Consider the following 23295-nt stretch of genomic DNA (forward strand, 5'->3'; position numbering starts at 1 on the left):
GGTGAAAACAATATTATCTTAGTAAAGTTAGTAAGTGTTGCTAGAATCCATAAATAAAAAATGTTTCCCTCTCCTTGGCTACATTGGGGTCGAAGAACAAAGTCAGAAATATTACCGGCTCGAGTAAAATATTAGTGTTTGTAAATGTTTATTTAGAGCACTCGGCTCGGAACAATCGCCTCTGTTCTATGAAACGAGTGGTGACGGGAATTGTGATGACAAAGTGCTCCGCGGGGCTCTCATACTAATGCGGTCTAACACTCTGCGAAACATGAACATAATGCCATGTTTTAACCAGTACACTACCTAACTAGTAAGTACTAGTATTTGTCTTAGAATATCTTCATGTTTTGTACAAACTATCACGTTGTATTTTGCAAAACATTTTTACATTCACATTACGTGCTGAAAAGCTTTCCAGGTTTATAAGCGCACTTGCTGTCGAATATATTGGCTGTTAAAAAAACATGTTATGTTATTGTAAAATTCTCGTAACACCTTTAATTAATTATTTAGTTGTTAACCACTTCATTGATCGTAAACTTTAAATAATTTGAACACAACCCAAAACCACGCAAAGATTTTATTTACACACGTGCTAGTTGTTTCTGTACAGGATTAGTTCCAGTCAAACGGCGTACATAAGTCAGGTGGACATTTAAAATGGGAGCGTATTTAAAGTGGGTCACTCAGGTCAGCAGTGTTCGGCGCTGTCCCAAATGTAATAAGTATTGTTCAGGGATGCAGACCCACGCACACATCCACAACAATACGTGTATGTGTCTCGACTTTATTTCTTTGTACAAACAAGTGAACGCGCGGGAATCAAGTCCGCCTTTATTTTATTCTTGGTAATATGTTGAATATGTTATATCGTATCTCTTGAGTGCAATTACCGGCACCTGCTTGTACTCACTTGAGAAATTAAGTTACGAGTGACAAATTTCGCAAGAGTAGATACTAAGAATATGGAACAAGGTGTTGTTTCAAATTCTAAAGAAGTTTTCCAAGAAAATAAGGAACTGTAGCTACACCGAAAACGTAAACAATTGTAACATTTGTTTGAAGTATTTTAGGTGTTACAATCAACACAAAGACATAATTGTATGACAATTACGAGTAAACGGTAAATATGTCGGCCCTTGTAACAGCCCACGTGGGGCCAAACCATTTATGTTTATAAGGAAAATGTCGAGTATCCCAAAGATATAACGCGGGTATTTAATTATTTAATGCGGTAGTCACCTTTGTTCGGCAATTAAAATATAACCGAAGGGCTTTCCAATAAAATTATATGGCTCGCACGAGTGCGTAATTACTTGGGAAATAAGTTCCCGTGTGGTGGAAACATAGGGTGTGCTACTCGGAGAGACGTACGTAACTTTCTTTTTAAAGGGGGAAGATCATCCAATGTCAGATTCTTACTGACTCAAAACCCCCCTGTGGCTACTCCTGCTTTTGGTAAACCCGCCAGGTAGTCGTCCGTAATTGGGTTTTTTAATACAATGAAATATGAACTATACCTCTATTTTTGTGAACCAGTAAAATTATGTTTGTTAGAATATATATTATTTTAATTATAGATTTTAACAGATTGAATTGCTAATCTTGTTTCCAAATTTGTAGTAGAGGATACTGGAATTTATAGTATTGTTTCGGTATGCATGTGATGTGGTACAAACTATGCCTCCGTGTATTCCTGAAGGCAGTGGCTAAAACTTGGAAGGGCGCGAGTTAACGAGAGCCCTCCCGAACGTGAACCTGTTCGATAACTACACGCGTGACGTCACTTACCTGTTTACTTTAAGACTTTACTCTCACCTAACTTGAACAACATACAAATTAAACAAACTAAGTACTATTAGTTTGTATGAATTTTGGCACTATAACTGGTTGTTAAGGATTTGTTTCTGCTTATATTCGTTTAAGAAAATTTAAGTCAGGGCAGAAAGGAAGTAAAATAAATTACAATATAATTGTCATTTGATTGAGGTTGCAACTTACAGGACTAATGTAACTTAGTAAGTCCATAAAATTGAATACACTACCGTAACTGAACTTCGAGCCAATTGTGGGTTCGTGTGATTGTCCTTTGTTTTGTTGTACAAGGATGCATCTTTGATTTTGTTGTGTTATAAAATTTGATCTATCTCTCTCTCTCTCTTTCTCTCTCTACTCGTTAGAGTTGAGAAAGAGTAACCGAGTATAAAAAACCACCACGTCAGTTAAAAGTTGGTAATTCGAAGTTTTTCTTTCTATCTCGCTAACGACTTGTACTTTGTACCCAACCTTTAATAATTCCATGTTTAATAGAATGCCATTCCATTGCGTATAGACTGGAATGTCTATCAATAAGGACAGTACATATTACGGTAGGCAAGTTATGTGACTGAATGAGCGTAATACCGAATAATACCTACGCATCGCATTGCCCTATATTGGGCACAATTCCAGACTCAGCAGCTCAGAGCTTCAAATAAAATCTCTGAATGACGAGCATTGATCATACAATCCAGCTAGTTCTAGTGTCTCTGTGAAGGCAGAGGGATTATCTATGGATTAACTAGTTGATCCAAGAATCCAGCCGCTCTTCGATTCTATGAATTACTCATGGATTGCCGTCAGATTAGGATTACACAGTGTTCGTACTGAATTCAGCTAGTTTAGTAATTTGCTAAGTATTCATTTGTAGTACATATTACTAACTAATACTACATTATATACTTGTTAGTCGTTTGTGAAGTATAAAGATAGAGCTTTTGTGTCTTTGTTAGAAAACAAATTGGAACGGAACGGTAAATAAAATTACCAATGTCTAAATAAAATTTCCAGTGTAACCAAAATCAGGTTGCCTCAACATTTCAATACAATCAAAGAATTTGTTCTTTGTTTCACCACCGAATCAATAACAATAATAAATCAGAACACAATGAAAAATCTTGAGCTTCACAGCGATGATTAATGGGCGATGCCATTATGAGTTAGACAATAGCCGACAGTAATGTGTTACCAGGAGAAAGGAGGAAACTTCAGTTCTGTTTGTCAGAAAGATGATTATATTATTTATGGAGAACGAACATGAATTGTGTTTGAGCAACCGTTTGATGTATTTGATTTGATGCATTAGGAAGTGATTTATAGTTTCTCAGCTGAAGACAAAGTTTTGGTCTCCTATCTGGAAATTGAGGATCCACTTTTACAACTTTAGTACCTATAGAATTAGGTCGTAATATGTAGGTATCACTCGAAGATTTATTGCCAAAATCATTTGAATATTATTCAACTATTCGTAATAAAATATCAGTAGGTAATGTAGTATTCCTGATAAACCTGCCAGCGTGGGTAATGCCGCAATATGCGCGTTGTATATCGGTCCCTAGAGGCAGGCGGTACGCAAGGGCTGTTTGTACGTAATGCCACATTACAATGATAATCCTAGGCATACAACTACCAGGTATTTCTGTGTTAGTATGATACACGAACGAGTATCTTGTATATTCCCAGAAGGACTAGGAAGGAAATGGATACTTAATGCGTACTCGCTTTCTATAGTAGTTGTTTAAAATAAAGGTTTATTACAATAAATATAGAGTCTATGTTAAATCAATGATTAGTGGTTTTATGCTTGTAATGAGAACTTCGTAATTGAAAAATCTAGCGTTAGGGTTTAGACTTCGTACTAATTTTGACAATTTGTAAGTACCAAAAATGAATAAGAATTGTTCTAGTCTCACATCATTCACTAGTTTTCAACTGAAGTTAGTTAGGATTCAGTGCCAACAAACCTAGTTGGGACAAAGCCAGGAGAAAATAACTGCATTATACAGAAACTAATATTTGAAATGCTTTTTAGAGAAGATACTTTTAAGATGGGAACTTTTTCGATCAGATTTTTACAAGTCAAGTTTTTGTACAGACGCAGTGGTTATGTAATTACTATATTCACATTGAATACACATTTAAATATATTATAATCATTGATTGAGTTATATTGTGTTGGCTTTCGTGTTACTACTCACTCCACTGACCTATCAGATGCGATGGTTGATCATAAACCCTTCATTGGTTGACGTCCATGTAAGTACTGCATAAACACACGATACAGGGCACTGGTGTGTCTGTGTGTGTGTCGCTTGTTCCCGGGATAATGAGGGTGCCCGTTGACACCCGCAAGTGTTTGTGAGTTCGGTCGGTGCGGTCACCTCACACGTCCAACTTCTCACATTTTGTTCCGAACTTGTCCAATGTCCATTTGTGTTACAGCGCGGTTACAACATGCACGATAACTACCAACATGGAATATATGAAGTGGGTACACTTAAAATATCCTACAAAACTGAAATAGATAGAATTCTCACACTCTTGTATATTCGGAACATAGCTTTTCAATTTAGACGCTATTCTGGCTTTCTATTATGCAAACATCCGGAATATTATTTAGCTTGGGCTATTTATAGTACCTTTAAATAAAGGCCACCTACCTCAACAGTACTTGTGCCAGGGGATCGATGTACTTACCCTTTTGCAAATGAATAGAGCACAATTGTTGATAAAAATAAAGAGGTTTGCAACAACGGGCACTCAGTCATCGTAATTGGGAGCGACACCATAGGCAGACAGACAAGGGTTAAAATACTCAAAATAAAAAATAGCGCTCGTGTCGAGGGTTCCGCGCGCCTCGCACAAAAACTCGACGGAACCCGCGCTTACTCACACTTGACGCGAAGTCGGCTTACACTCGGCGCAAGAAATGTAACCATACGTTGAGTTAATTAGAAAAACAAATGTCCCACACAAATGTTGTTTGCAGAGACATGCAAATTAGGAAGATTAACCGTTGTTTTTACAAATGTACCGTGGGCTTAGAAGAATGTAACGGAAAAGAATTTTGGTAACATACATCATAAACAGACAAACAAGAAGTATATACTTAAGTATCTATACTTTTATATTCGAAAGTATAATATAAGAAGAAGTATGTAGCGGCCATAAATTTATCAAACAGCACACATAAGACGTGTTTAACACCGAAGTTTAGCTATTATTCGTTTATTTTCGTGCTGGCTTGTTTTCGAATAGAAATGATTTATTGCTGACATCCTCGCAAGCCAAGCGCGAGCTTCCTGCCAATATCCCGATAAAAATGTTGATAGCCCGCAAAGAGTAATGGAAATTGCCTGTTGGCCGTAATTTACAAGATAATAATATTAATCAACTTTATCTAAATGGGGAATAGATAAAACTTTTTAACTCGCTTGCAAATTATTCTCATACTTTATGCACGGATAAAAGAATGAATATAAAATAACATGTTTTTGTACTCGTAGCATCTATTTAATTTTCTCTTTTGGAACGAAATTGTTAATTCTCACATCGTAACTATCTCGTACAACATTTTGTTCATCTTTTGGACAGATACACGTTTGCGATAAAAGAGATTCCATTTTCCATTCTATCATACAGTCGCAGTTTTATTATTTCGAAAACTGTCGGAGATATGAAAAAATCTGTCGGATATTCCGTGATCAAAGGAACATCATCTACGTAAAATGTTGTGTAAAAATTCAATGTGTTTTATGTGTTTATCATTGATGATTTGATGGTAACTTATTACGATTCGTTTAATAGCAAGTTAAAGTAGACGGAATTTACTGTATAGAATTACAAAATATGTGAATTTTGACTCAGATTTATGTAGTGGTAATATTCATACTGCAAACTAAAATAAATGAAAAATGACAATTCGCAGTTTTCCAGTTTCGAATAAAAGTTTTAGTAGAACATATAGATCTGTGTACAATGGAGGTCACATCGCCTGACCACCACTGAGTTGATATTTGTTTGCACCTGATGAGATCCATTTTCTAGCCCCACTCCATGACCTTGCATTGATGAATGAAGCAGAGTGGTTGGCGGTGCTGCCATTGCAGGTAGCTGAATAACATCAAATGCAATTACACGTATTGCGTCACTAAGATGCAGTGTTATCGCTTTTCTATTTATTTGATGAGACATTGATATCAAAATTCTATAGGCCTTTTTCTAAGATTAACACAATCATAGTAGCACTCTGTTATGATCTTGGATAATCCAGTTGTACGCTAAATAGATATAATACGAATTTAGAACAAAACGAATGCACATGTGAGCAGTGGTCGTGTCATATACATCTGACAAACAAAAGCGTGGCTGTGTGCGTGCAGTCGTGTGCACTAGAGGGGAGAGCTCTGATTTAAGTGGCTTTGAGCACTAACGGCAGCGGCAACTTTATAATATATTTTTGTAAAATGTTCCCGACACTTGCGTTAATTAATGTTTATTTTAGGAGTTCGTTAGTTGCTTCTAGTTTTAAATTAAATTAAAATGTTTTTTAAAATGTGATATTAATCTCTGAAGTTTGTAATCTCTTTTTTAGATGTTAGGTTTTAGTTCGTGTGTTTACCGTGGTACTTTATATGTAACAAAGTTGATATAGTAACGACGAATTAAGTAGAATATTGTAACCATACCGTCATGAATGTCTCTAAATCTCTATCCCGATTGGTTATTCCCCAAATAGGCAGAGGTTCCGAATAGTTACTGCCACTTTTACGAGTTTCATTATAACAAAGGTCTATTGTCATGAATTTGGCTTCTCCAGGAAATTAAGGCTCACAACTAAATGATATAACATGTATTGTATATTACGTAGAAGAAATAATATTTTATTGATAGTTTCTTCATCGTTCTATAAGTAACAGGGAAGTATGTTTTCAAGCTTTTCTATGAATCTGTATTAATTCTCAATGGGAACTTGGAAATCTTTACAATTTGACCACTGCTGTGCCGATAAATATCAGTGTAAGATGGATTATAAATTAATTAGAAATGTTGGAAGAAAACATTTTCATTATAGCTATATATAACCAATTTACCATGAGATACTGTAGAACGAGATACAATTACCTGTAACTGTGGAATTGAGACAAAAGAGTTGTGGGAAGCGCTTCATGTGCCAGTAACACTCATTGTTTATACGCAGAAATACGCACCAATTATAACGATACAAAATACTATGAATTATTAAATAAACATTGTTATTGTATTTAAAACGTTATTAAATACGCAATAGAGTCTCGTTTTATAAAGTCTTGGTGTGTCTATTAGGTCGGTGTTAGCTCATTATTTTTCTCAGTTTTCCTGTATGCTGGTGGTAGTTGGTAGTTACGAGTCTCCAGGGTGCACTCCCTGCCCACATTAGCCCGGACCCGGCCTGTTTGCTCGGGTAACGCAAATGAATTGGTTATACTATTCACGTTTTACCACTCGATGGAGTTTCTTAGTGGAAAACGAGTAGAAGATTTTTATGAAGACTTTTTTATTAGGTGTTTTCTAGTTTTACTTTTGGTCGTAGATTGAAAATTTTTATTGCGGTTTGTTGACTATAATTGGGACATAATAAACTTGCGAACTGTTTCGTCAAAAGAATGTGACTATCCTTCATAACTGGCATAAGTGTGAGCGAGAGATCTGATAGAAATGACTTATTACAGTTTGCACATTAGTAATGGCCCAACTATAGCAACAGCACGTAAAATATAGCTTTGCATACACAAGAGGTATTTGTTTTGTGGTGCTGAACTGTTCTATCTTTGTATGCCTTACGTTAGGTCTATGAGAAACAAGAATAGGAATAGCAGAGCGATATTTGACATTTCTGCTGTAGCTACACTACTTAAGACCTGATATTAATATATCCTTTGAACTTATAAACAATTTATAAATAGTCTTTTAAGGCTGCGAGTTCTTTTCAAATTAGTGTTTAGAATAAAGTTGTAATGAGACAGTCCGATGAATTTTAAGTAGGGTGTTTTTTTCAGAAATTTACTGTAATTGATTATTTAATGGACATTAAGTTCATTAATGTTGAAGATAATATCATTATACTTTTAAATAACACTTTCTCCCAAAATGACATGACAGGCTAAAGAAGTAGAATTTTAATATCAATGATCTTGATGTTTTTGTCGTCATAGCTAAAAATCTCGTCTACTTTACGAGTAATCACATAAGGTGCATTAACAACATTGTCAGAATTACGGGTAGCCCTTCAACGTGACATTGTGACAGACAGACATACTTCTAAAATATATTATCCAGTTACAAGCTGATGGTAGTAGTACTTACGTGATAGTGGCGGGTGGGTTGGCATGCACCAGACATGGGAGGACCACGTCTCCTCCTCTCCGCACTGTGGCCTCCCACTGGCCGTGCGAGATGCCGCGTGGAGCTGATGATACGCTCATAGCTGTTAAAGATTTGGATAATTATTGAAGTGTCCTTGAATTGTATGAGAATGTTTGAGGGTTTTATATAATAAATCTTCTAAAAAGAAACAAGCACTTTAAATATAGATTTGAAATGTATTTGAAAATAAAAAACTTCAAAAAGGCGTTTGTTCGACCCATAATTGAAAAGACCGAAACGTAGTCATCTTTGAATCCTTGGCATCCATCCAACAAAATAAATATAATAATATATAATATATAAAAAAAAACTTTATCGTATCGTAATCAAGTGTAAAATACTCACGAGCGACATCAATGTTGACTGGCGAACTCCTTCGTCGCTCGCCTGTCAGGGAGTCGAGCACCGAGCACGAGTATTGTGCCCTGGTGTCCTCCACACGCACCGACCTGATGATGAGCCGCCAACCTTCATCCACCAGGAGCGTGGTGCCGGCTGAGAAGGACAAAATACATCCACTTGAATGACATATATTTTTCTTTGTTGGCGTGTGATTCCGTGCATGCCCTGTGGTGATAGCCGATTTTCACCACTACTGAAACTACTATTGAAATGGAGAGAGAGAGAAAGATAGATAGAGAGATTACCAGCAATGATATCTAATAAACCCGATCCCACCATAATAACAAAATCGGACCCAGACGGTATTTTAATGTTCCCCAAGAGTTTAAAGTTTCGTAGAATTTACGTAAAATTAAATTCGCTTCGTGAACGAAGTTTTTGGGAAGAATGCTGCCGGAGGAGTTGGTGGGACGTGTCTAACGCGGACTGTGCTCAAATCTGTGTTCAACTTAAAAGGAAAATACACTAGAGTGCTATAATAGCGTATATTTTTTTGTAAAATGGCAACCTACCACAGGTTTGCCTATCGCTATCTTTTCTGTAGGTAAGCCAGGGTAATGGGTCGTGATAAATATGTCTTAGATTGTGGAACAAAATTAACCAAAGATCATTGGAGAAGCCAAAAAAGAATCAGGTAAAGTCTTATTAATTTCTATTTGTTATTTTCAAGGAAGGTACTATTTCATTTGTTTGTCTGCTTGTAACAATTGTTAGGTACTTACACATATGATCGGCGGAGGGCAGGACAGAGTCGTCTCTGTACCAGGCAGCGACAGAAGAGTGTTCCCTCAGTGCTGCTGGAGCCACGCACGTGAGGAGTGCTGGCCCTCCCGCCTCGGAGGGAGTAGAGGTCACGTGCACTTGCCAATCTTGCCACACCACTGCCGACAATGATATAAAATCATTACAAGAATAGTTTATTTCCTGAAATATATTTCAGGTTGATGGAAATTTAAATTGGCCTCAATTCCATTACACAGTTTTTCAGTACAACGTAAAATTTCACTATAGCTATAGGTTCTGTCATACATTTTTTCCAAATTTAATTAAACAGTCTAGAATAAAGTTCATGAATAAAACGATACCTACAGTGAAACCGCAAAATTGTAAAAGTATCAATTTAAAAGCAATCAAACGATCGTTTTAACTGAAATAACTGAAAAAAACCGTGGCTTTGATAAATTAACCGTGAAACTGTAACTCGAGCGAGCCGCGCCGACGTCGGCGGCGGCTGTGACGACAAAAGTATTTGCAAGCGAATACAGCCTTGATTTGCGATTGTGAATAATTTCTGATTTGCTCATAATGTATTCGAGGTAAATTGCCCTCGTCTAGAACCTGTGAAGTATACAGGTACATAGGGTTGTATACGACTTGTTGTACAAAATCAAACTTTTAATATTAAATCCGATTCCTTTCAAGTATTGCCTTTTGCATATTCAGCAACAAAGTACTTGCCGATGCCCAGATTGTAGGTATTGATGGAAGTGAGCAAACACCAAAATTTAAACAAAAATATGGGTTATGATATTATCTTATAACTGCGAGTTTAAATTCCACACGTACAGAGCTACTTGTGAAGCGGGTGACAATATAAAACCTCTGTGAATGAGCATTAGCCAGACATTTCGAAACTTCCTCAAGCTTGTTAATTTTTTCCTCTAACTTTTTCTTGCATGCACCGAGACTGTGTGTCGCAGATGCTTTCCAACTTTTGTGTTTCGTCCCCTTTGCTAACTCGGTAACTTTTTTAAGCGTCTCTCTTGGGAAATCTTCATCTTATATTTAACAAAATATCTAAACAAGTCAAGTTTCATGTTTGTTCCCATGGGGATTATAACATTGGTTATTAGTGTACAGAGCATGCTTGGAAGTGGCGAAGCGTATTGATTTGTTATTGTTGTAAATGTTTGGTCAAAGACAATAATATTCTTTCTATATTTATGACTACAATCATGCTAGAGGCGATAAACCTCATAAAATCCATACAACCTAAACAACCGACAGTCAAGAGACAAAAAAATAGCACATTACTGCTACAGAAACACAACTGTGCATGTTGCAGCAAGTGTATGCAAGTTGCAAACGTACTCAAATCTCTTGCAGACGTCTGGGGGCCGTCGCTTCGTCTACATGTTGCATTATTAAACAGGACTTGTTAGTAGCGGCAAAAGGCTCACTATTTGCTTTTACGTGTTTCCTTTCTTTCAAGGCGAGAATAACAGTCTGGACGCTAGTATTTTTGCCAGGAGTCGGGACTGCAATTAACTAATTGCAGGCACTCACTACTGTGTCAATGTTACTGTTAATGAGCATCCAAAGAGATCTAGTGTGGAGATTAAAACTGATATATGCTGGTTGAATTAGTTGTTTAGGAAAATGGAAGTTAATTTCAGTTTTTATAATAATTATATGAGTTAAAACTCAAAACAACATCCACAGCAACGCAGCATAGCACATCTCAGGGGGAAAATCACCCTAAGAGGTCCATGATATGAAACCTATTTGTTTTAACATAACAACTTTAGAACATCGTGTTATAGTAATACGCTTCCTTCATATTCTTGGCACGAAACCGACGGTTTTACAGTAATCCGATCGATAGTAATCAGGATCACATATTGTGAGTTGATATTATTATCGAATCCAGCGCGGTTAATATAATGGGTAGAGGAAACGTTGTTAACTTTTCGATATTTTGGAGTAAATATGTAGCGTAAAAACACGATCATATTGACACATATTAGATTCTGTAATAATGGGACAATAATTTAAGATAAAAAATAACATACAATTAATTACGTGCCATAATGTTCACCTCGGCCTACCCCTTTGGGGATGAAAGGCGTGACGATTTAATATTCTTTTAATAGTAAAATATATACAAGTTTATAGTCGAAAACTTAAAACCTGTTCCACTGTTACTGAAACGAGTTACGACTTCCTTAAAAAAAAATAAAACTAAAGGCAATAGAGAACATTTTTCAAATGACAAAATATCACAATTCTCAGTGAGCATGCAAATAAAACGAGCAAGATAAAACCGTAGCGGTCTTTGACAAACTTTTAGTAACTTCAATAATAAAAACATTCGTCTCACGAGCATAAAGTAGAGCACTATAAAGCGATTGCTGCGCTGCGAGCATAACTCGAGCACTTTAAAGTGATTGTTATGAGAACAGGTTTAATGCTCGGGGACGTGAAACTTGTTTTTAACGTCCGAATCGGCTTTTATAACTTCCTTTTGAATTTTTTCTAATGTATTACTGTGAATACCTTTTTGCCAAGTATTTTGTCGTTTTATCCATTTAACTTAAATTAATTCACAAAACACATGTTTACATGTAATTTCGTACCTTGTAATGTATATGATCAATGGACGTATGCTGTAAGTCTACATTAATATGTAATGGTATCCGCAATAAACAACTAAGTAACAAGCATCATTATTTAGTTTCGTGGCCTAAGAAGTGTAAGTTACGCGCGCAATTTACGCTTCCCTAAACCAAGCCAAAGATTTATTAAGAGTAATGTACATAAAATGCGGTTTGTTGGAACGCCTTCGTTGAGGTCTGCAAATACTCGTAAAACTGTCAGTACCCAACGACCATTTAGAATATTACAATGATTTACTGGAGGCGAAAGAAATGATTGAAGTGATCCTCCGTGGGCCCTTTTTCATTTCTTTTTTAAAGCTAAAAGATTTTGCCAAGCTTAAGTTTTCTCCATACTAACTTAGAGATTTATTCTTTCCTATTCATATATTTAGTCTATAATGCATAATTGGATGAAATAGATATTCTAAGTCAATATTACAGTAAAACGTAATATTAATGTTAGCTACGGGTAAACGTTAAACTCGTCGATCGAACATCTTGAAGCTCTTTCAATTTGAATATCATTTAATTACCTGTCTCCTCCGTGCCCTTTGAAGCGCTGCTGTGCTCGGGGACACTCGCAGGTAAATTCAGACGAAGTGAAACTTTCATAAACACTCGCAGTATTTAATGAAAACTCGTTAAGTTGCCGGCGACTGTGACGTCAAATATACGCTTTGTTTGAGTACCCTGACCTGCTCGCCAGGACATTCACGATGATTTGTTTTTAGACGTTTTATTTTTTTAGGAACGTCTATCAGTGGGAGTAAGTTGTATTATCGCTTAAAAATGTACAGACTTGGACAACGTTTAATGTGAACTAAAACTTGACTGTACGGTTGGCGCGGTGTCTGGGCAACCGGCTGCCGTACAACGTGTAGCGGTTTCGATTCCGTACACAGTATGTGAACTTATATGTTTGTAAGCGTACCCACGACACTGGAGAAACGTTCAAATTGATCAAAAACGAAGTTTTAAATCTGCAAATTTTGAAAATTAATATAAAATGTAATTTTGCATGAGTTGAATGAGCCCGGCCGGGAGTTCCACCTGACGGTCCGAGTCCTGCTCCTGTATACATATTTGATTCAATTAAGGCGTCCCGATCTGCCCGGCTGAATATTTTAGGCGAGCCTCGATTAATACAGGCTATGAACTAATCACATTTACAAACTGATGAGGAGCACAGCGCTGCACGTACACTTTGCATACAGTAATTGATCACCGAGGTATCTATGTGTTTTGACTTTTAGAATTACTAAAAGTCATGTCGTAGTTACCTGGAGGTTTAAGACGCTCCTCATGGATGTGGGTTCCAAACCTTCTAACAGCAATTACTAATGTGACTTTTTCGAAGTTATACATATACTACTTTCTAAGATTATTTAAACATCACTGACTAACGGTGAAGGAAAACATCGTGAGGAAACCTGGGCTTATAATTTTTATTTATTAGTTTGAAATCGCCAACCCGCATTGAGCAAGCGTGGTGATTAATGTTCAAACCTTCTTCGTGCGTAAAGAGGCCTTTGGTCAGCAATGGCTACTAATAGGCTGTTGATGTAATTGGTATTGAAGATAGGGACTAGTACACGAAAGACTGTTTTAAAAATAGAAATAATGCTACCTTTTAATTGAAATATGAGGAAATTCTGAAATATTCTTGGACGTCTATCCAAAGAACGTTCCACGTGTCATAACGAAAGTAATTTATCTTACCTCCTACAGATTTTAATTTGATACTGTTCCACTTAAAGTCTGAAAACATGAGAGTATTCTAAACGATCTAAATTGTTCGTTAGTGAACAAATTGGGAGCAGGGTAGAGCAGCGCCAAGTTCAGACGTGAACTATTGAGCCGTCAATTATTTTGGCTGGCGTAATGATAGTATTAATGGTCGTATCACGTGGGATACATTTGGTAGATATATTTATTATATCAGTGTAGTGTTGGTGCCAACGCTTTTCTATATGAATTTAATGCAATGTTAAATCACTCTACAGTTAATGTTTATTTATTTAATTACATGCTACATGGATGAGCCGACAACTAATATAAATAACGTTTAGGATTTAACAAATATAAATAAATTACAATGAAGTCAACATTACATAATGTATGCAATAAAATTATTCAAGTTTCCTTAACAAAGCAATTTCTGACAGCAATAATAATTGTGCTGTTATTTCTTTTCCCGGTGTGAAGAAATGTTGACTCGTGTATTTTGGAGAATAACGTCCACATCAACACTATTAATTTATTTCTCAAATTATACGTTGTGAAACGTTCACGGCCCATTAAGTGTTGCGTGCGGCCAGAGACATGCCTTCAAAGAAATAAAACGGCGATTGTAATATAATAATAACATAAGAAAACAGTCTCACAAATTCATAAAGCCGCCACAAATTATTTACAACAGGAAATCGGTGACCGTAATAAGGAAAACAGAAGCTAATGTAGTCTCAAATTCGAGTGAAATAAGGTAGAAAATTGTTTGCATTAAACGGATTACATTAGAGAATTACATAAAAAAGAATACTTAATAGGTGTACCTTTCATGCGGCCAGTTCTGATTAGCAACCTTTGCGAAGTAATATGTTCGTAAATTTAATTTGAATAAAAGCGTTGAAACAATTTTTATTTACCAATTTAGTGTGTGCACTAGTGAGTCGAGTTGCCGCGCTCTTGTTTGTTCCGTCAACTGGAAAAATTAAAATCTAAAAGCGTTGCCAAGTTTTCGAGTATAAGAAATTTTATTTGAGAAACTCTCGAGACATAATATTTCTTGTCTACCTTTTAAATAAGTAGTTGTTTTGCTTTTGTCTAACTTTATACTCCTGTTTTATGGGTCTAGTTGGGTGCACTATTAATGTGTAGTGTTATGATACTCTACAGATCCATAATTATGGTATTTTCAGATATTATTCCACTTCACGTGACGACAGCGAGCAATGCAATAATAGTTGATTCAGTGCAGCTACAAATATAATTATGTCAGCGAAGTCTGTTTTTATATCAAATTGGCTTTCCATGTTACGGTTTAATCAATTCCAATTATGTTTGAATAAATATTGGTGCGACCGTGCGACCGGGCGGCCGGGCGGCCGTGCTCAGCGGTGTGTATTACTGTCTGCCGAAGGAAACAATAAACTTTTATACGTTCCTCTTATTTTCTTTTATTTGACTTTCATTGCAGGCCACTCATAAAATGCCACTATTTTGCCGTCCACTTCCTTTACCTACTTAATTAAGGGGGAACTTTCCAATTTATTACCAGCTAGCTTTTATATTAAATGAAGCCATTTTGAAAATTAAAACCGAGGTGTTACAGCAAAATACCACTCTAGCAAAAATAGTTCTTAAATTACTCAACAACCGCAGAGTAAAAAAGGTCAGTGGAAAAATTTGCATTCGCCAAAACCTTTTTGCTTAATCACAAAGTACATTTGTATGCAGCTCCGACCGCCGCTTATCTCTGGGAACGGAACCTGTAATGCAGTTGTCAGACTTGAATTATTGGCGGGACGTCCTAATGGACCGCGCGCCGATATGTACTCAGATGTGCGCCGCTCGGGCCGATGGAACTGTCCACTCGCCAGATTATCGAGGGGAATGACTTGATTGGTTTTTGGCCGGAGGGCGGCGTGTGAAGAGACCGGTGTCAAGTGCCTGCGACACATTGTTCACAAGCTTTTAATCAACTCGCGACGAATAGAAACCAGTCGCCATTTCACAACAATAAAGCAATTACATTTCTGTTTGCGTATTGTCGAGTGAAATTCTCAATATTGTTAGATAAACATTCAACAAATCATACTTACAAACTCTAAACAAAGTTATGAAACAAATTTTATGCCGATTCGTCGCCTCGCTTTCCGTTTAATCTCCTGTATGGAATTGGCGAACAGCTTCCTTCCTTGGAATATAAAGCCCTGGTATTTTTATAGTCTCCGGCAGACTTACAGGTGATATTCAATTCATGGCAGTGTCTGGTTATAAATAGAGGGTGTCCTATCGCGGCCCGCGGGTGTCGTGCGGGGCGTGTGGATAGCACCCTCGGGATGGACAGCATCCATTTGTGAGATAATAGCATTAATATACGATTGCGGTCATTTTGTTTGATAGTGTGCGGGCAATCACAGGCCATTTTGCTATTTGTAGGTACTTTTAATAACACACCGTTTAATATCCCTGTGGTTTATAGTCAATATTGTTGTAGACTGTCGATGTGTGAACAAAATTAAAGCATCAATATCCGCAATATTCTGTGGCTACTTCACAGAGTTGAAAAATAAGTGTGATATTGTTAAATATTTCGGAAGGCTACATTTTATACATCGATCGACCTATTTTTAAGGTGAATCATTAAACTGGCGAAATATGTTTATAAAACGCATTACGACTATATCTCACCCTGGTCGATCGAGTGGGAACATAAAACCACCATGGCTATAAAGCTATAAAGCCATGGTATAAACATCAAAAACGTCTGATTTTTGCTACCATGATGGCAACGCGTGAACGCTTCCATTTCGGGATTGGCTCGTTAGCGGCGCTCGGGGCCGGACGGTCTTCTATACGAAAATAACTAAATATCCGCATTCTCGTAAACTTTTCATGTGGAAATTATGTTGTGAACTCATCACGACCATATTGTGCTGGGTTTTTGTTGAACACTTTCCTTCAGCAGTAGAGTTGTTGCGATTGAGTTTTAATTACTGTGAAAATTATAATACGGAATATAATGTACTTGATCTCTAGATGTAGACAACATTAACAGTATGTGCATTACATGTAGTTTATAGCACGAACCAAACAACACTTTACACATTCACCATACAGTAGGAACAGGAAATTGAAACATGAATTAATCCTAAACCATTCATTACCCGGGGCCGGCACATAATCGTGTGATTCGGATATAATTTCACAGCCGCGCACATCGCTGGCCTGTGTGAAACGTCCGGTGTCCGGTCCTGCGAGCACATTGAGTACTGAGCCTCTATTATGCGTATACTCACTGATTTCAGACATTCAATGATAACGAGCGAAACGTTTTGATTCCGTAATATTAGGCCACTTTTTATGTGACGGTAGTTAAGTGATGGGTACTTAGTACAACTGAATATTGTGAGGAAAGGTTTATGTCAAGTGGGCTTTATTCATAATACTTTTACGAGGCTGTTTATGCCAACTTATCTTCCGTCGTATGCGTGACTTATCCTGCGTAAACATTAACCGACGTACTACAACGTTATGACCACAGATATAATATTTAGTTTCACAATTAATTTCCGTAATAAAGTTAAAACTACAAGGCAGCCATTTGCACCTATCAGAACAGTCGTAAAGTTTCGTCGCCTACACGAGACACGAGACAACTGGAATGGGTACTTACAAGTTACAAGCGTAGTGCGTAGTGCGAGGGCTCACAGTGTTTCTTTGAGATTTATTATCCCCGAGAGACGCCGGGAGGCAGGACGTGTATCCTGACGCTCATTGACGACTCGCTACTTTTGACAGGGGTTAAGGTGGAGCGAGTAAGAACAAACGTCTTTGACACTATTACTCTTGGGATGTAGTCTTGATATGTGTGGAGTATTTTTATACATCTGTTTGGTAGTTTTGGTTCGATGCGTGGTTGGGCTTAACTATTGTCGACTTTTTCATTTATTTTAAACATTTGAAAATGTAATAACAATAGGTATTAATAATGCCTATTCGTGTTTGAAACCTGTCACCTACTGACATTTTAAATACAACAGTATTATTTAGTTAATTTATAACAACGACATGAAATAAATCGTCGACGATTTATCGTGCGTCAATCACCTACTGAACTAACCCTAATTATTAGAGGGTAGAGAATAACTGTAATAATAAACCGAGCCCCAACAGCCACTAATTAACAGGCTATCATTAGGCAGATTAATCACAACAGCCGCAGTGTATCAGGTTGCTATCAGTCTCGTTTAGAGAGACTGCCAACTACGTCGCAGGGTGTAACTCAGCGGAGCACGTAAATCAATTGTCCGGTTGATTCACTGCTATGTACTGTTACTTCGGATCACTGAGTACCACTATTATTGCTACCTATACATTTGTCTGTACGCATGTAAGCACAATTGTTATAAATGGGTGACAGGTCATTACACATCACCGAGTTTCCTTGTTTTGGTACCATTGATATGCTCCGATTTGTCTATAAATAAATATTGCGACAGATTAATTCGCTTTTATTATCTTTTATTTGATAGAATGTAGGCGGTGGACCGGTTAGGCAGTAATAACTTTGTACCACGTTTTCATTAACACTTGTCTTAATGAGGTGTGTGTTTTTCTTTCATCTGAGTACGAATAAGAAAATGATTAACTATCAAAAGTCAAAGGTCACCCCTACCGACACACAACTATAAAGTAAAATACACGTAATATTATAGCTCCTATAATATTTTTGTTCCACTAAGAAAGACCACACCATTTTATGCTTACTTCCAATAGTAGTTCTTTAGAAAGTAGCATATTTTATATTTTCAGGTAAGAAAAATGTCTGTAACTCAGCGTTAATAGTATGAAAGTGTTTCTATATCAAATTATTCGTCAAATTAAAGCAAAAAATTGAGGCATGTTGGTGGTTCGTCTGGAAAGTCCACAAAGGCGTTCAACTAATTGGGTCTCTTTGAAATATAACGAAATAAAAATATGTATAACTAGGTTCGCACGAGATTTATTCGTCTGTGGTCACTGTTACGTGGGACGACTGTATCCAATTTATTAATTTCCTCTTAATTGTCGACGTCAAATTGTGTTACAACAATCAAATCGTAGTAATTGTCGTCTTTTCAAAGTTAATTATAAGAATTATACTTATTGCCCTTCATTCTGTGGTTGACACAATTATGCCAATAAAACTAATTCTCAACTTAGTCAAATTGACGGACAGATGACAATTTGCTTTGTATTTTATTGTCTTGTGGTTTGTAATTAACATTTTCGTAGACACGAGTTTTTTATTACGAATATTATGTGATTACCAACGTTTTAATTAATTTTTATTCATTTTTGTGTTGAGCGTTGTACGCTTTGTTCACATAAGTCTATATGTAATATACGTGCCCAAATATTCTTTGTAGAAAGGTATAACTTTACACTCATACTTATTCTTAATAGTCCATCAAAAAGACAATCTATGCTAAGTTACAATGATTACATGTTCACGGGTAAATCCAAAGTGTTATCTTAAAACTTTAAGATGAGAACCACTTACAGTAATGCGTTATGGCAGCCGTCACATTATCGTTCCGCCCTGTTTTAAGGTCTCGTCCTCACATTACTTCGCTAAATGACAATAATATCTAGGTCTGATAAAAAATAATCGAGTTTGGTAACCGACTGGGCAACCGGCTGCCATGCCACGTGTAGTGGGTTCGATTCCGGTACGGAACTCTTTGCGTGTCCCACAAATTGTGGTTTCAGGTCTGGGTGTGATTTGTATGTGAACTTGTATGTTTTTAAACGCACCCACGACACATGAGAAAATCCTAGTGTGGGTAATCTTTTAATAAAGAATAAAATAATAATATAAGTTTTCCACGTGAAATTACAGACTTCATTGTATATTTCAATAATGAAAATAACGCGGTTTTTATTAAGTTATTCCGCTCTAAAAATTTCAGTTCCAATTACTTCCTTTTATGTACAGCAAATAATTATGAATTCAGGAATTAATTTTATATTTCATATCACAACTGTCGAATAACAATCAAAGTAAACAGCTGCACAGCTAGCGCCGTATCATAGGCCGCGCCAGTAAATGAATGTGGACATTAAACTTATTAATTACATGAAACCGAACGCCAAATATTAATTAATGGTCGTTCATCTATACATATAATAAAATCGTAGAAAAGTGCTGTCTGTACATTGAAAATAAAAATAAAAAAAATAGCAGGGGTTATTGCTATGTCGATGTCGAACCCAAAAATGTAATTAACTTTTTTTTTGTCTGTTTGTCTGTTTGTCTGTTTGTCTGTTTGTCTGTTTGTCTGTTCGTCTGTGCGCGCTAATCTCAGAAACGGCTGATCCGAGTTGGATGCGGTTTTCACGAATATATTGTGGGATGCTTAAATTTACATTTAGTGTTTAAGGATTTCATGTTTCAATCGGTTCATAAATAAAAAAGTTATGTCAAATTAAAGAATCACGTCGAACATTCTATGCTTATACAAAATATTAATCTCCGCAACTATTTGACGGATTTGGTTGAAATTTGGTACAGATATAGTTTAGAACCTTACAATGAAAGGACATAGATATATTTTTATTTCAAAAATGTTAAAAATAAAAATAAGAAATAAATTATTTATAAATAATTCTATGTCGATCGTTACACGACTTCGGTTCATGTTATTGTTTTAATTTATCGAAAAAAGTAAATAAATAGTAAAAAGGTATGAAAAAAATAATATCAATATAATAAAACATTTAGTACAAAGAAAATGCTCTAACGGAGTATAGATAATTCTATGTCGATCGTTACACGACTTCGGTTCATGTTATTGTTTTAATTCATCGAAAAAAGTAAATAAATAGTAAAAAGGTATGAAAAAAATAATATCAATATAATTAAACTTTTAGTACAAAGAAAATGCCCGAACGGAGTATAAATAAATAATCCAAGTTGTCTTTATCCTCGATAGATGTCGGCGTTGGGATCGAAATAGATCGCGCTATGGTTTCGTTACATTCATTTGGTTGGGTATCGGCCGAGCGCTTCGGTACTATCGTAGAAAAAGTGTATTATCAGTCGTAGTGGTCCTGCTGTTTCGTATATTCTAAATTGGTTTCGTTGTATTTGTCAATTAATAAGTTTATTTGTTGGGTTTTCCTGGTTTTTTGGTTAAACTATTTAACGTAGGTTTAGTTTGATATCGATTATTAGTAGTTACTGTAGTTAGTTTTTTTAATAAAATTGTAAGTCTAATTTATAAATTAATTAGATTAGATTTAAGTCGTTTCTTTTAAATTATTTAGTTTAAGCTTGGTTATTATAGCATAGAGGATAGGTTGTAATATAGTTTCTTTTTTAATTGTTATAAATTCGTAATTCGTAGCTTTCTTTAGTTTTAAGTTAGTTTAAGTCCGTTTTTAAACTATTTTTTCAATGCCCTAAGTGAGTATACATCTATTAAATTCAAACGCAGAGCTCATTATGTTGATTTTTGAAGAGTTCCCTGGAATATCTTCCACATCTCATTTTTGAAGAGATCCCGCGAGATCGGGAACTATGTGGTTAAAACCAAAAATTTGCCGGAAGTCACTATTCCACGCGAACGAAGTCGCGGGCAAAAGCTATATTATAATAAATCTGTAGAAGGTTCAATTCTGTACATTGAAAATATTGAAAGAATAAATAGCAAGGGGTGTTACTGGATCGATACCAAACCTAAATATGTGATTAAATTTTTTTTTGTCTGTCTGTCTGTCTGTCTGTATGTTCAGGCATCACATGAAAACTAACGGTTCGATTTCGATGAAACTTGGTATAATTATATCTTACTATCCTGAGCATAAAATGGGATACTCTTTATCCTGGAAAAATACGTAGAAAAAAATCCTTATTTTTGAGTTTTATTCTACAGAACGCGAGCTCAACAGCAGTAGCTCAATAGAGGGATCTCCTTAATTATTATGGGCCTCGCCGTATTTGGGTCCAACAGATATTTATAAGATGTCATTGTCAGAGTTACTCAAAATGGAGAAATAAAACTTCCACGCGAAGACCGACATCCGCGCGGACGGAGTCGCGGGCGGAAGCTAGTTAAAAATATCAGCTGCATCTCGGAAATTATTTATTGAATCAACAAACAACGTTAAGCTTGTTAATATTAATAAATTGGATTCTTTACACGGAGCGATGGGCCGACAATCACTGTAATACATAAACCATTTTAAATCAATGCTCCGTCAATATAAGTGGATGAAATTAAATCCATAAAGTATCATGATTGATTGAAATTTATCCTCATGTGGGACACATTTATTCGGAGAAACCTTTTCAGAATATTTGGGCACTAATTGGGCTCAAATTTTCTTGAAGTTGCGTACGTAGACCATTCAGGATAAAGGTCAAACGATATGTCTTGCTAATTGCATGTTGTGTAACTTACTCGTGACGTCAACTATACGAGTTTGAACAAGGATTTTGATCCTTAAATCTTTTATACTTTAGATTTACTTTCGTACAATGGAATTAACAGATACCATCGTAACTTGAATATCTGTTGTCTATTTTTACATTCTATTCATAGTCAAATATAAATAGGTTATGAATAATTACAAACATATAGAGTAACCTTTAGACTATTGTCATGAGTAGTAGCATGACTCAACGCCTTCTCCGTTAGTTTAGCACTATTGTTAAAGTTCGATTTATTAATAAAATATGCTATTGTCATTCAGTGTAGTCGACGTGATAAAATATTTAACTTGGAATTCAGAGGCGGAGCTATTGATTATATGGTTTGTATTGTACAGCGATTTTGTATTTCAGTATTTTGTAAATGTCTAAGGATTTGTTCAGTTTACTACATTGTTAGTGTAAACGAAGTAAACAAAATGTATATATCTAAAATCTAACATTAATTGTATATCAACTGTTTTGTGGTCGATTAAGTTTGAACTGTGACATTATTTCTTATTATTTTTTTATTATTTACTTCTTATGGATTTTTTTGCTTTTTAAGTATTTTTTGTGATTAATTTTAAATAGGTTCGCTAGGAGACTGACTGGTCGATTGACTGACATTTTAAATATTTTATTTGACATTCAAAAGTACCTTTTGACTTTGAAAATACATTCTTATAAAAATTTATAAGTGTAAAAATATTTTATTTAAGCAATACTTTTGTCTCTAATAAATCCTTAGTTACACTTGAGTGGTTCTCCTCAGGTCTGTTTTATGTTCGTAATAAGGTTAAAACCAGCATTATTCGCTCAGACCAACCTCCAGCCAATCAGGTCGGGTTCCAGTCACAGTTTGATAGAGGCAGCATGATTTATCCGACGCAAATGAAGATATGTTTCGATCCAGAGATATTACCGACCTCGATCCGAAATACCACCGATCTGTGATTGATAAGGGCTCCGGACGATCACTGTAAATTATAAATCGCTGTTGTTTAACTAATTACGTCAACTGAAGGTTAATTGAAATGTTGGACATTTATATACACTTTCTGTTTATTGTATAATAATGTTGTAGAAGAATTAAAATATTGTTCTATGTCA

The 23295-nt window shown here is 35.9% G+C and overlaps 1 protein-coding gene across 6 annotated transcripts in view; it reads right to left on the bottom strand.

Moving 5' to 3' along the window:
• Positions 1-23295, bottom strand: part of LOC118275714 (cell adhesion molecule Dscam2) — a 133732-nt gene that overhangs the window by 29252 nt on the left and 81185 nt on the right. For all 6 annotated transcript variants that reach the window (XR_004783615.2, XM_035593781.2, XM_050698746.1 and 3 more), the window contains exons 5-7: positions 9351-9509; positions 8572-8721; positions 8167-8287 (exon numbers count right to left, since the gene is read on the bottom strand). Coding sequence is in view for 5 of the 6 variants with exons in the window: in XM_035593781.2 (XP_035449674.2) it covers positions 8167-8287; positions 8572-8721; positions 9351-9509 (430 nt within the window). In the remaining variant the exon portion in view is untranslated. The remainder of the gene's footprint in view (positions 1-8166; positions 8288-8571; positions 8722-9350; positions 9510-23295) is intronic.

This window comes from Spodoptera frugiperda, chromosome 15, assembly GCF_023101765.2.
Source record: "Spodoptera frugiperda isolate SF20-4 chromosome 15, AGI-APGP_CSIRO_Sfru_2.0, whole genome shotgun sequence".
NCBI classification, from domain to species: Eukaryota; Metazoa; Arthropoda; class Insecta; order Lepidoptera; family Noctuidae; genus Spodoptera; species Spodoptera frugiperda.